The sequence below is a fragment of the Colobus angolensis genome, unplaced genomic scaffold, assembly GCF_000951035.1.
Source record: "Colobus angolensis palliatus isolate OR3802 unplaced genomic scaffold, Cang.pa_1.0 Scaffold47, whole genome shotgun sequence".
Taxonomy (NCBI): Eukaryota; Metazoa; Chordata; class Mammalia; order Primates; family Cercopithecidae; genus Colobus; species Colobus angolensis.
In genome coordinates this window covers 5,824,439-5,838,802 of record NW_012118154.1, presented here as the reverse complement: position 1 = coordinate 5,838,802, position 14,364 = coordinate 5,824,439, and the positions used below count along the sequence as shown (strand labels likewise).

Below are 14,364 nucleotides of genomic sequence, written 5' to 3'. Positions count from 1 at the left end.
AAAAAAAAAAAAAAAAAAAAAAATAATAATAATAATACTGCATTGTATATTTGAAATTTGCTAAAAGAGTTGATCTTAATTGTTTTCATCACACACAAAAAGTAACTATGTGAGGTGAATATGTGAATTAGTTTGATTGTAGACATCATTTCACCATGTGTATGTATATCAACACATTATGTTATACACTTTGAATTGAGACAACTTTAATATGTCAGGTATGCCTCGATATAACCAGGAAAAGAATTTTTTTTAAATTTCGGTTTCAGTTCTGAGTGCCCAGCAGGTGCTCTGGAGAGCCTGGGACCTTTCATGGTGACACCTCTTTCCACAGGCAGCTCCTCTACTCCAAATATCTGCCAAGGTAACACTATTGCTTCCATGTTAGAGAAAAGTTTGTTTGCTTGAATGCAATTATTGTTTTGCTTGAGTTGGTAGATTATTCACTAAAAACAGTTTCAAGAGAACAGGACCTTCAGCAAAAATAAAAGACAATACACTGATCAACAACTCTGGGAATGGGCTGACCAGCCTGGTAAGAACAGGGCAGATGACATCTGCAGAAGGCCCCAGAATATTGACTAACTGCCTATCTGAGACTGCGTGAGTTTCATAAAAATGCTTTGATCATTATTTCCTCTAATTTCCCCGATCCAGAGACTCAACTCGGTGAGGTGGTCTTTGAACGCTAGTTTATTGCCTCCCCTGGGTTGCTGGCTTCTCCAATAAAGTTAACCTTCCTTTCAGCAAAGCTCATCTCTTGAGTTTTTAGCTTTCAAGTGACAAGTGGCCCAAACCTGATTTTGGTTACACCAAGAACTATCTCAACAATTATAGGCCGGGCGCGGTGGCTGGCCGGGCGCGGTGGCTCAAGCCTGTAATCCCAGCACTTTGGGAGGCCGAGACGGGCGGATCACGAGGTCAGGGGATCGAGACCATCCTGGCTAACACGGTGAAACCCCGTCTCCACTAAAAAATACAAAAAACTAGCCGGGCGACGTGGCGGGCACCTGTAGTCCCAGCTACTCGAGAGGCTGAGGCAGGAGAATGGCGTAAACCTGGGAGGCGGAGCTTGCAGTGAGCTGAGATCCGGCCACTGCACTCCAGCCTGGGCGACAGAGCGAGACTCCGTCTCAAAAAAAAAAAAAAAAAAAATTATAAACCCTTGTAATATGTTTTAATATGAAACAGACCGAGGTCCTCCATTACTACTCACCTATGGTTAGAATTTTTTTGATTGCTCTTCGCGTTTATTTTACAATATAAACTTTCATGTCACCTTGGCTATTTAAAATTCATGATTGTGTTTTTAGTGAGATAGTATTAAATGTACAGATTAACTTAAGGAAAAGTGATTTTTATAATAATATAAAATACCTCTATTTTAAAAACAGGGTATGTTTCTTCATAAGTCCCCTTTTATGTCTTCTAGTAGCATTTTCCATTTTTTTCTCAAAAAGATCTCACTCATTTCTTATTACATTTATTCTTGGGTTTTGAAAAATCTTTTTTGTTGCTATCTCCTCTATCAAAAGAGTCATAAATATTTATTAATATAATCTTCTTGTTCTTAAATGAATGCTTCTTTTATATTTAACTCCCTCTGGAATTTATTTTGGTGCTTTATGTGATTCCTGTAACTAAATGGGTTATTTTTACTCAAATGGCCAAATGTAATTATCGAATAAATGATTCTTTTCATTTTAATTGAGCGTTCCTTTTTTATGCAGTATGTTCTTATAATACTAAGGTTTATGTCTTTGGGGTGATCTACTCCTACTAAAAATATTTTTACTTTTTCTAATTGCAGGTTCTTTATAAACAATCATATGGCTATCCATATGGAAAAATTAAACTTAGATTCACAATTCACACCTTACACAAATAATATCTTCCAGGTAGATCAAAGACCTAAATGTGAAAAACAAGATGACATATACAAAAAGTGTAAGAAATGGCTTTCTAACTATGACACAAAAAGAGCAGATCATAAAAGAAAAGGCTGATATATTTACCGAGTTATGTTAAAAATGGAAAACATCTAGGCTGGGCTGGGTGGCTCACGCCTGTAATCCCAGCACTTTGGGAGGCCGAGGCAGGCAGATCACTTGAGACCAGGAGTTTGAGACCAGCCTGGCCAATATGGCGAAACCCTGTCTCTACTGAAAATACAAAAATTAGCCAGGTGTGATGGTGGACACCTATAATCCCAGCTACTTGAGAGGCTGAGGCAGGAGAATCGCTTAAACCTGGGAGGTGGATGTTGCAGTGAACTAAGGATTGTGCCACTGCACTACAGCCTGGGTGACAGAGTGAGACCCTTTCAAAAATAAATAAATAAATAATTTAATGACAAAAGACATTGTTATTGGAAGGATGAAGAGAAAAACACAAACAAGAAGATATTTTCAATGTATACAATAGATCATCTCCATAATATACGAAGAACTCCTACAAGGCAATAAGGAAAATATAGGCTTCTCAATAGGAAAATGGGCGAAGGATATGGATAGCCAGTTTATGCTGAAGGAAATTCAAAACCAAATAAATATACAAAAAGAGATGCAACATCAGAAGTAACCAGGAAAATGTAAATTATGTCCGAAATGAGATACCATGTCATATCCACCAAAATGGCTAAAATTAAGATGACTGACAGTACCAGGCATCAGTGTTGATGTGGAACAAAGGGAACGCTCATAAAATGCTTGGTGGGAGAGTAAATTGGTCTAATTGCTTTGGAAAACAATGTGTCTTTGTTGATGATGCTTGAACGCGTACATGCCCCAGGAGCCAGCTACTCTACTCTTAGGTGTGTAACCTGCCCAGAGATAACCTTGTAACATGCAGGTGTGTATTTCTTCAGATTTATTTTTGTTTTTGCCTTGAATAATTATGGTTCTTGGTTGCAAACTAGAAGAGTCAACTCTGGCTAAATGTAGCAGAAAAAGAATTTTATGGAAGGAATACATACTACTCACACAACTGGCAGGAAGTTTGGATCACACTTGAAAAACAGGCAGAACTAATAGCAAGGTGAGACCAAGTGACATGAACTAAAGACCTCTCATGGCCACACTGCTCACTGCTCAATGCAGTATTTGACTCCCAAGATGCTCTGCTCCTTTGCATCACTCCTATAAGAGTGGAACTGCTGAGTGGGAATGTCTGATTGGCTGAGCCAATTATGTTACATCTCTCAACTGACTGCCAAGGAATTAGGAGAGAAACTATGTGCCCCTTTTAGGCTCTCACTAAAGCAATAGAACCAGCTCCTACCTATCTTGGGATACTTCTTTTTTTTTTTTTTTTTTTTTGAGACGGAGTCTTGCTCTGTCGCCCAGGCTGGAGTGCAGTGGCCGGATCTCAGTTCACTGCAAGCTCCGCCTCCCAGGTTCACGCCATTCTCCTGCCTCAGCCTCCCAAGTAGCTGGGACTACAGGCACCCGCCACCTCGCCCGGCTAGTTTTTTGTATTTTTTAGTAGAGACGGGGTTTCACTGTATTAGCCAGGATGGTCTCGATCTCCTGACCTCGTGATCCGCCCGTCTCGGCCTCCCAAAGTGCTGGGATTACAGGCTTGAGCCACCGCACCCGGCCGGGATACTTCTCAAATAGAATAGTATTCAGATATGGAGTAACTAAAAGTACGCATGTCCACTACAATTCATATTCTTTGCTCTGTTCTCCAGACTTACTCACACACACTCCATTTTCTCTCTCTGTCTCTCCTTCTCTCCCTCCCTGTCTGTCTCCCTCTGTCCCACCCTCTCTCTCCTCTCTCTCTATGCCTTCTCTCTCTCTCAAACATACGTGCACTTTAAACTGTAATAGGCTCATATCATATACACTGTATGGCAAATTGCATTTTATACTTAACATGTCTCTGACATCTTTCCTCATTGGTTTATATACATCTATTCCATTTTTTTAAGGATTATACAGTATTGAATTACACAAAAGGAATACAATTTTTAAAATTATTGGAGTGAAATTTACACAACATAAAATCAACTATTTTAACGTGAACAATTCAGTGGCATTCACAATGCTGTGCAACCACCACTTCTGTCTAGTTCAAAAACACTTCAGGAGCATAATTTTTTAAAACTTCTTACCAATGGACATTTGGGTTGTTTCTTCCAATGTTTCAGCTATTATAGACAATATCACAGTGAACTTCATTGTACATAATTTTTTGAAAACTTGAATAAGTGATTCAAGTTCTTAAAAGCTCAAAGATTATCCTCATTAAAAATTGTAATAGATACTATAAAACTGGCCTTCAAAAAGGTTGTAAAATTAATACTGGCAATAGTAATTGAGAATCATTTCTTATTCTCACCTTACTACATTACCCTTTTTTTTTTTTTTAACCTTTGCCAGTTTGAGAAGCAAAAAACATTATTACTTTAATAATTTTTTTTTGTTGTTTTTTTTTTGGACAAGGTCTCACTCTGTTGCCCAGGCTGGAGTGCAGTGGTACAAGGATGGCTCACTGCAGCCTCTACCTCCTGGGCTCAGGTGATCCTCCCACCTCAGCCTCTCAAATAGCTGGGACTACTGCCATGGCTGGCTAATTTTTTGTGTTTTTTATAGAGATGGGGTTTCACCATGTTGTCCAGGCTGGTCTCGAACTCACAGCCTCAAAGAATCTTCCCGCCTCAACCTCCCAAAGTGCTGAGATTACAGGTGTGAGCCACCGTGCATGACCTTTAACAGCATTTTTTAGCTTTTTGAGCTAATAGCCATTTATATTTCTTTGCCCATTACCTATTTACAGGGTCTGTCTGGCCTTTTTTTTTTTTTAAAAAAAAAAATAAGGTCCAGGGAGTAAATATTTTAGGCTTTGTGAGCAATATGGTCTCTTGCAACTACTTATCTCTGCTAGTGTGGTATAAAAGCAGCCATAGACAATACATAAACAAACGGGCATAGCTACATTGCAGTAAAACTTTATTAACAAAAACAGGCACTGGGCCAGATTTGGCCCATGGGCGATAGTTTGTAGACTCCTGATCTATTTTGTTGTTGTTGCTGTTTTTAGTTTATGAGAACTCTTTGTATACCATAATAGGAAAATCATGGGCTACCTACTCCAGTCAATGGATGAATGTAACCAAATCCTTAATAACTATAATTTTATTAAATGTTTTTAATGAAAATATATTTGGTTTGCTTAAGTAATTCCTGTCAAAATACAATACCTACAAGTGTCGAGTACAGTTACATATTGATACCATAAAGTTAAAATTCAAGTTTAAGGCCAGTTGCGGTGACTCATGCCAGCATTTTGGGAGGCCCAGGTGGGTGGATCACCTGAGATCAGGAGTTCAAGATCAGCCTGGCCAACGTGGTGAAACACCGTCTTTATTAAAAATACAAAAGTTAGCTAGGCGTGGTGGCAGATGCTTGTAATCCCAGCTACTTGGGAGGCTGAGGCAGGAGAATCTCTTGAACCCAGGAGGCGGAGGTTGCAGTGAGCCAAGATCGCACCACTGCACTCCAGCCTGGGCGACAGGGTGAGACTCCATCTCAAAAAAAAATTCAAGTTGAATAATGTAACACTACAGTGAGTTTCAGTGTTGCAATGATAAAAGGGGCCTTGCTTTTGTTTCTAATTTGTTTCCATCTGAAGTCTAAACTCAATCACTTGGCATTTAAGGCCTCTGAAATCTAATTCCAGCTTCTCTTTCCTGTATTATCCTGCCAGTCCCTGATACTGAAGCCACACCAAGCTATTTGCCATTCTGCAACCAGGCCCTGCACTCTCCACTTTTCGTCCTTTGCCCCCCCACCCCCCATAGCTATAACCTGAAATATTCTGCCTTCAATCTTTACCCGCTGACTCCTAGTCAAAATCTTTTCTCCCAAACCTTATGAAAGTTCTGCCTTTTCTCTCTGTCTCTCTCTCTCTTTTTTTTGAGAGCTAGGATAGCTTTTTAACATAAACATTTTTCAGTGAAGACAAAATACAGAAAACTCGATAACTTTTGTAAACTAAAAATAAAATCCTAAACTCCCCAATCCCCATGCTGCCCCACCCCAGCCACTGACTGAACAGATTCCCTTTTGGACAAAGGGACCCCCAAAACACCTTAAAGCTGAGTGCCCAGACTTGACGGAATGGGAGGTCAGACATGCCTCATTATACCCCCTCTCTTTTGTGGTTTAGACACAACTGATCAGCATTAATGTTAAAATAGAGATCATAAGATTGACAGAAACAGACTCTGTGTGGAAATAAGATACCAAAGTATAAACAGGACCTAAGGCTATGCAGCCCTCCACCCTATGGCTGTGCGTGGTGACTCACGCCTGTAATCCCAGCACTTTGGGAGGCCAAGGCGGGTGGATCACCTGAGGTCAGGAATTGGAGACTAGCCTGGCCAACATGGTGAAACCCCGTCTCTACTGAGAATACAAAAATTAGCCAGGCGTGGTGGTGGTTGCTTATCATCCCAGCTACTCTGGAGGCTGAGGCAGGAGAAAATTTGAATCCAGGAGGTAGAGGTTGTAGTCAGCTGAGATCGTGCCGGAGCGAGACTCCGCCATCTCAAAAAAATAAATAAAATAAACTATGCACTGCCACAAGGTTTTTCTTTTCCTTTGGCAGCTAAACAAGCACTTATCTCGAGATAAGCAATATGAAAACAACTGCAACCCGTCGAGTTCATAGGCACTTACTAACTGAAGCCCTGTTCAACCCACCATAAGGAGAGTTTTGATTGGACAGCAGACTGATTTCCATAATGTTCTCCTGGTAAGAAGACCACCCACCACGGACTGCCTCTGGCCAGTTTACTGAGGCTTCCCACTTAATGTGCCTTCGTGTCCTGAAAAGGCCTTTTGACATATAGGACCTAATTGTAATACATTTAAATGTTAGATCTCCATCCCAAGGTGAACATGGGTCATATATTACATCAATGTTTGTTCAATACACATGTGTCAGGACCACCTTCATAAGTATTCATAGCTCCTCCTATAACCTGATGAATATGTATGTATGTATGTATGTTTGTTGAGACAGAGTCTTGCTCTGTCCCCAGGCTGGAGTGCAGTGGCATGATCTCAGGTCACTGCAACCTCCGCCTCCCAAGTTCAAGTGATTCTCCTGCCTCAGCCTCCCAAGAAGCTGGGGTTACAGGTACCTACCACCATGCCTGGCTAATTTTTGTATTTTTAGTACAGATGGGGTTTCACCATGTTGGACCAGGATGGTCTCGAACTCCTGACCTCAGGTGATCCACCCGCCTTGGCCTCCCAAAGTGCTGGGATTACAGGTGTGAGCCACCACAGCCGGCGTGAATATCTATGTTTAGACAATCAGTTCAACATAAAGCTCCTACCCCAACTCCTCCGCCTTTGAAGTGCCTGTCTCTGGCCTTGGCCTGAGGCATGCTTCTCAGCCTGTAGGATGGCCACCTTACAGGACACAACCCTTTAAAAGAAATCAGTCTCCTCTCCTTTTCTAAATTTGTAGATCTTGTGATTTTTTTTTGTTTTAAGGAAACACACCTGTTTATAGCCCAGATCAAGAAGTAGAACATGAGCACACCCAGAGGTCTCCCATGCTCCTTCTCCCAGTCTCTATCTCCTGAAAGGTTGTCACTGTTCTGACTTTTATTCCTGTAGATTCAATTCCTTCCTTTTAAAACTTTATATGAATGGAACAATACAATCTGTACTCTTTTGTATCTGGCTTTTTTGGTTAATATTATTTGTTTGTGAGATCCATCCATGTTGTTGAGCCACCGCGCCCAGCCAGAGGAATTAAATTGTATGAATACAATATACTACAATTGATTTGTCCTTTCCACTTTTGACAAAGATTTTGGTTGTTTCTAATATTTAGTTATGAGAAATAATGCAGCCAGGCACGGTTGCTCACACCTGTAATCCCAGCACTTTGGGAGGCCGAGGCAGGTGGATCACGAGGTCAGGAGATTGAGACCATCCTGGCTAACACGGTGAAACCCCGTCTCTATTAAAAATACAAAAACTAGCCAGGGGTAGTGGCTGCTAGTCCCAGCTACTTGGGAGGCTGAGGCAGGAGAATGGCGTGAACTCGGGAGGCGGAGCTTGCAGTGAGCCGAGATCTCGCCACTGCACTCCAGCCTGGGCGACAGAGTGAGACTCTGTTTCAAAAAAAAAAAAAAAAGAAAAGAAAAAGAAAGACTATACATTATCATAAAGCCAACAAGGTAAAAACAATTTGATCATATGGGGTCATTCTAAAAGGTAAAGAAAATTAGTAATTGCCATGGAAGACATTGGCATATAACTTACCATATGTTTGCGCTTGGAACTCTACAACCACAGCACGAATTCAGTTGCAGAGTTTGTTTGTTTGTTTTTTTTTTTTTGAGACGGAGTCTCACTCTGTCGCCCAGGCTGGAGTGCAGCTGTGTGATCTTGGCTCACTGCAGCCTCCGCCTCCCAGGTTCAAGCGATTCTCCTGCCTCAGCCTCCTGATTAGCTGGGATTACAGGTGCCCGCCACCACGCCCGGCTAATTTTTGTATTTTTAGTAGAGACAGGGTTTCGCCATGTTGACTAGACTGGTCTCGAACTCCTGGCCTCAGGTGATCCACTGCCTCGGCCTCCCAAAATGCTGGGATTAGAGGCTTGAGCCACTGCCCCCGGCCTCAGTTGCAGAGTTCTATGTGTGTGGTTCTACATTGGCTCAACAAGTGACGCTTTGCAACCCACTGTAGGCTGCTCAATTATTTCTCAATGATGTAACCAGCTCTCAAGATATCTAATATCCGAAATGTATAAAGCACTCACTTTCTATCGGAGACTGTTAAAGTAAAACCAAGAGTCAAGAGCTAAGTCCTAGAGTACGCTTAAAACTTGTGACAGTGATTGTTCTGCATCCACATTCTTAAAGCTTTCAGGCATCACAACACACATTTTTGAAAAGTGTTGCTTCTCCTAAAACCATTCATTGTTTTCTCATCCCTCAGAAAACCAAAACTCCTCAAAACGAACAATAAAACCCCACAGCTTTTTCCTCCCAGAATCTTCAAAACAACAGGCAGTCACAAATAAGATTTCAGCGGAGTGTCCCAGACCCTTTTTCTCTCCGCTTCAGCTCCCCCTGGCGTCTCCTTCCCTTCTGTTCTGATCTGAAATCCTCACCACTTAGAAACCTTCCTTAGGATTAGAGGACCAAGATCATCCCTCAGGCGGTTGCTCAAACACACGTTCCCTCCTAGCTCCTTCTCACCGGTACGCCAGTTGGGATTTTAGCAGATTTTCTAGCTAGTCCCAGGGGCCGACACAGACAGCATCCTTCTGTGTGGTTACGAAGGAGCCTAGGGCTTTGCGGGCGGCGTGGGGCTCAGAGTCAGGAAGGGCTGACCTAGTGGGAGAAGGGTTATTACAATCACCCGTACTCATCCGGCCCGCCTGGGGAGGAGGCATTTGGTCCCTTTTAGGAGCTGGCGCTTGTCAGAGCTGGTAAAAACCATCCCACTTCCTGAGGATCGGATCGTGGAAGTGACTCTCCAAGGCCTTGGGGAGGGTCAGGCTATGCGGGTCCTCCTGTGTGTGTCCCTGAACAGGGCTCCTGCCTTTGTCCCACACTGCCTTTCAGGTATCCCCGGTGTCTCACTGTTCCTGTTTGCACTACAGGTCCTCCGAGTTCCTAAACCAGCCAGCCCAAAGATGCTGGAGGCCTCACCATTGAAGCCGATCACGGCGTCAAGTTCCAGCTCCGCCACTTGGGCCTCCGGCGAAATTTTGTTATCCATCCCTAGGAGGTTCTGCTTACTTTGCCCTCCGCCCTAGTGGGTGCAGCGTCTTCTGGTCGTTATGGTAACGGACGAGCGCATGCGCGCCAGCGCCACGCCCGTGCAGAAACCCAGCCTGCCGAATTCGAGTTCATTAGCATTCTTGGAAATGAAGGGATATAGGGACTGGGAGGGAGATAGGGTGGGATTCTTCTTTTTTGTGTCTGCTGTTTCTCTGGAAATTTAGGAGATGGCACTAACTGCACAGAACTAATTCCTCCATCCCCTCGTGTAGAGTCTGTGACTTCTTAGTAACTCTAAAATCAAGCACCAAATGAATGGCATTTAAAAAAATATGTAATCAAGCATGAGGACTGATGGGAAGGCTGCTATAAAATATATATATAAAATATATAAATATAAATATATATATAAATAAAATTGATACTTCTTTGGGCCCCTGTTTAAAGCAGCGTGAAAAAATATTTTAACTATATTTTTAAAAAGCGTTATTGAGGTATAATTTACATATCATAAAGTTAACTTAAAGTAGGTTGTAGTAAGTTTACGAAGCGTGCAAGTCTCACCGCAACCTAGTTTTTTGTTTGTTGTTTTGTTTTTTTGAAGCAGGATAAATTTTTAAGTAACTGCTACAGAGGTCTTGCAGCGCTCCCACCTTCCTGGGAAAATGCTTAGTTTCTATTTAACAATTTTAACTGAGCTCAGCTGTTCGCATCTCTTAGTGGGAGTAGATTGCGCCAGCCAACTGTTTCCAGGGGAGCACTTTCCTTTCTCTGATCATGGTTCTTAGGCTCTAGTCATTCACTTTGCAAACTCCAGGCTCTGGTCGCGCACGGGACGAACTGCGGGGAGTGAGCCGTGCGGGCCGCCGTAGTCAGCTGCTAAGAGCAGGAAGAGTCCGAGCGGCGGGCGGAGTCTGCAGGATGGCACCGGACCCCTGGTGAGCCCAGGTTGAGGGTGGCGGTGCGCGGAGGGACCTTCGGGGAAGCCGGACTTCCAGGGAGCAGGCGATCACTTCGCATTGCCCCTGGAGGCCTTTCGGGTGAGGGGAGGGGCAGCGAGACCCTTCCTCTACTGAGGGGACTCAGCCACATCCCGCCACCCTTGGTCCTTCCAAGGGTAGCTGGGGAAGGAGACCGGGTGGTCAGCTGGAGAGCTGAGGCTTTGAGCCAAATCTCTGAATATTCCTCTAGCTTTTCTGGGCTGCATCTCGCTGGGGGGATTTCCCGCCCATCCTGGTTGCGGAGCTGGCCGGTGCAGGCTTCCCTGGACTCCTATAAAAGTGAAGTCGAAATAACCTTTTTGTAGCTCGTCAGTCCGTCTCGGTAAACCCCGTTATTTCACAGGTGGAGAAACCGAGGTTCAGAATCCCTGATCACCAGCCAGTTAGTAACCAGCTGTGTCTAAGACCTAGATCCTGGGGGCCCTTCCAGATACAGGAACCTGGGAGGGAAATTGTGCGCTTGTTTATAAGGCATTTTGCACTTTCTTGAGTTAATATCATGAAGTCTTTTCCTTTAGCGGTAGCTTCTGCAGTAAAACAATAGCTGATAAGGGTCATTTATTTAGCAGTTAATCCCAAGGACTGCTTGATGAAAGATGCAACTTTTGATCTCAAGGAACATACTGTTTGATCCCAGGAACATATTGTTGTTGAACATAGACTTGACCTTTCTGCTTAATAATTAAAAACATTACAGCTCTATAACGTTCTTGTTGGAATATATGTCTTATGTTGTTATTCCTAATATAGTTTATAATTCTTTAAGTTACCCTGGATGTTAGAAGAATGGGTTCCAAGAACAAAGTTGAGTTACCTGGAATCTAGGTTATTTGGGTCAATTATTTAATTTAGCATTGACTTTTTTAGACCTAATTTTAGGCCGGACGCGGTGGTGGCTCACACCTGTAATCCCAGTACTTTGGGAGACCGACGCAGGCGGATCACCTGAGGTCGGGAGTTCGAGACCAGCCTGACCAACATGGAGAAACCCCCCTCTCTACTAAAGATTACAAAATCAGCTGGGTACGGTGGCGGGTGCCTGTAATCCCAGCTGCTTGGGAGACTGAGGCAGGAGAATCGCTTGAACCCGAGAGATGTAGGTTGTGGTGAGCTGACATACCGCCATTGCACTCCAGCCTGGGCAACAAGAGTGAAACTCCGCCTCAAAAAAAAAAACAAAAAACCAAAAAACCCAAATCCCTAATTTTAACAGTTATATACACCCCTTGATAGAGAATATCCAATTTAGAGAATATTGAAAATTTGCAGAGGAAAATAAATAGCATCTTTAACTCTATAATTTGGAAATAGCCATTATTTAATTTTTAACAATGAATTTGTTACTTTAATCTGTATTATATATATATAGCAAAACAGCATTTCTCTATGTCATTGGACATTCTTTGAAAACATAATTTTCTTTCTCTTTTTTTTTTGAGATGGAGTCTTGCTCTGTCACCCAGGCTGGAGTGCAATGGCGTGATCTTGGCTCACTGCAACCTCCACCTCCCGGGTTCAAGCAACTCTCCTGCCTCAGCTTCCAGAGTAGCTGGAACTACAGACGCATGCTGCCACACCCAGCTAATTTTTTGTGTTTTAGTAGAGACAGGGTTTCACCCTGTTGCCCAGGCTGATCTCAAACTCCTGAGCTCAGGCAATCTGCCTGCCTCGGCCTCCCAAAGTGCTGTGATTACAGGTGTGAGCCACCACACCCGGCCTCATAATTTTCTTATGTTGTGTAATAATGCATCACATGAATGACTATAATTTATTTTTCTCCTCATATTAGTTTTTTGTTTTTTTGATGTTTTGTTTTGTTTTATGATTGCAAAGCCAGTTCCTTTGTTCCATCTCTTATTTCCTTGGGCTCCCTGTCTAGAAGTAGGAATTAGAACTGTTGAAAGTGAAAGCATTTATTTATTTATTTTTTGTTATTCTCAATTAGTTTGACTAAGTGGCTTTCTCATTAGATTGTTGAAAGTGAGGGCTGAAGGGTACGAACATTTTTAAGGCCCTTGATACTGTGAACCCCAAAGTATCTGAGACAGGACTCAATCAATTTAGAAAGTTTATTTTGCCAAGGTTAAGAATGCACCCGTGTGGATCACGAGGTCAGGAGTTCGAGACCAGCCTGGCCAACATGGTGAAACCCTGTCTCTACTAAAAATACAAAAAGAATTAGCTGAGCGTGGAGGCGTGCGCCTGTAATCCTAGCTACTTGGGAGGCTGAGGCAGGAGAATTGCTTGAACCTGGGAGGCAGAGGTTGCAGTGAGCTGAGATCGCGCCACTGCACTCCAGTCTGGGCGACAGGGTGATACTCCATCTCAAAAAAAAACAAAAAACAAAAACAAGAATGCACCCATGACACAGCCTCAGGAGGTTCTGAAGACCTGTGCCCAAGGCGGTTGGGGAACAGCTTGCTTTTATACAATTTAGGAAGAATTATACATGAGTTAATACATGTGAGATTTATGATGGCTCAATCCAGAAGGGCGGGACACCTCGAAGGGGGTGGGGGAGGCTTCCAGGTCATAAGTAGTTTGAAAAATTTTCTGATTGGCAATTGGTTGACATTATCAATAGAAAGGAATGTCTGGGTTATGATAAGGGGTAGTGGAGATTTTATCATGCAGATGAAGCCTCTGGGTAGCAGGCTTTAGAGAGAATAGATTGTAAATATTTCTTATCAGACTTAAGACCTGTTTCAGGTTAACTTTGGAATGCCCTTGCCTGGGGGGTGGGATCCATGCAGATGGTTGCGGGTCGGGGAGGCCTCAGAATTTTATTTTTAGTTTACAATACATATTCCTAAGTTGCCCGCCACCTTCTTTAAAAACCTATAAAAGGCCAGGTGCGGTGGCTCACGTCTGTAATCCCAGCACTTTGGGAGGCTGAGGCAGGCAGATCACAAGGTCAGGAGTTTGAGACCAGCCTGACCAACATGGTGAAACCCCATCTCTACTAAAAATGCGAAAATTAGCTGGGCATGGTGGTGCACGCCTGTAATACCAGCTACTCAGGAGGCTGAGGCAGGAGAATCACTTGAACCTGGGAGGCAGATGTGCAGTGAGCTGAGATCGCACCACTGCACTCCAGCCTAGGTGACAGAGCAAGATTCCATGTCAAAACAAAACAAAACAAACAAACAAAAAACCTATAAAAACAGATTCAACTACAGTTTTACCTTTGTGTTGCTAAAATCATAGGTCATTGGCACCTCCTCAGTGTTTAGAAATGGAATAGAGCAGTTACTATTTTAATGGCCTATCAAAACAAGCGGTAAGCTCGCTGTTTAACAGACGTAGCACATGCTACTGTCCTGAACTGGTTCTTTGCTAACGTTAATTAGCTTTACCGCCAGGGTAACTTATTTGTTGATGATATACTGTTTCCAGAAAAATTACAGTTAAACCTTAATAGTTTTATATTCCTGATTGGACTTTTTATGTTGGTAGCATAGTCTTCTTTTTGTTGATTTGCTTTTTAAAAACTTTATTTTAGAAGGTAAAAGATACACAAACGGCCGGGCGCGGTGGCTCAAGCCTGTAATCCCAGCACTTTGGGAGGCCGAGACGGGCGGATCACGAGGTCAGGAGATCGA

The 14,364-nt window shown here is 42.9% G+C and overlaps 2 protein-coding genes across 2 annotated transcripts in view; one reads left to right on the top strand and one right to left on the bottom strand.

Annotated features, from left to right (window-relative positions):
- Positions 1–9,828, bottom strand: part of CFAP52 (cilia and flagella associated protein 52) — a 70,554-nt gene extending 60,726 nt beyond the window's left edge. Inside the window, exon 1 of the mRNA XM_011958645.1 lies at positions 9,690–9,828. Within this exon, the coding sequence (XP_011814035.1) occupies positions 9,690–9,759 (70 nt within the window). The 5' untranslated portion in view covers positions 9,760–9,828. The remainder of the gene's footprint in view (positions 1–9,689) is intronic.
- A 426-nt stretch (positions 9,829–10,254) lies between these two features.
- STX8 (syntaxin 8) overlaps positions 10,255–14,364 on the top strand; it is a 348,959-nt gene continuing 344,849 nt past the window's right edge. The window contains exon 1 of the mRNA XM_011958612.1: positions 10,255–10,699. Within this exon, the coding sequence (XP_011814002.1) occupies positions 10,683–10,699 (17 nt within the window). The 5' untranslated portion in view covers positions 10,255–10,682. The remainder of the gene's footprint in view (positions 10,700–14,364) is intronic.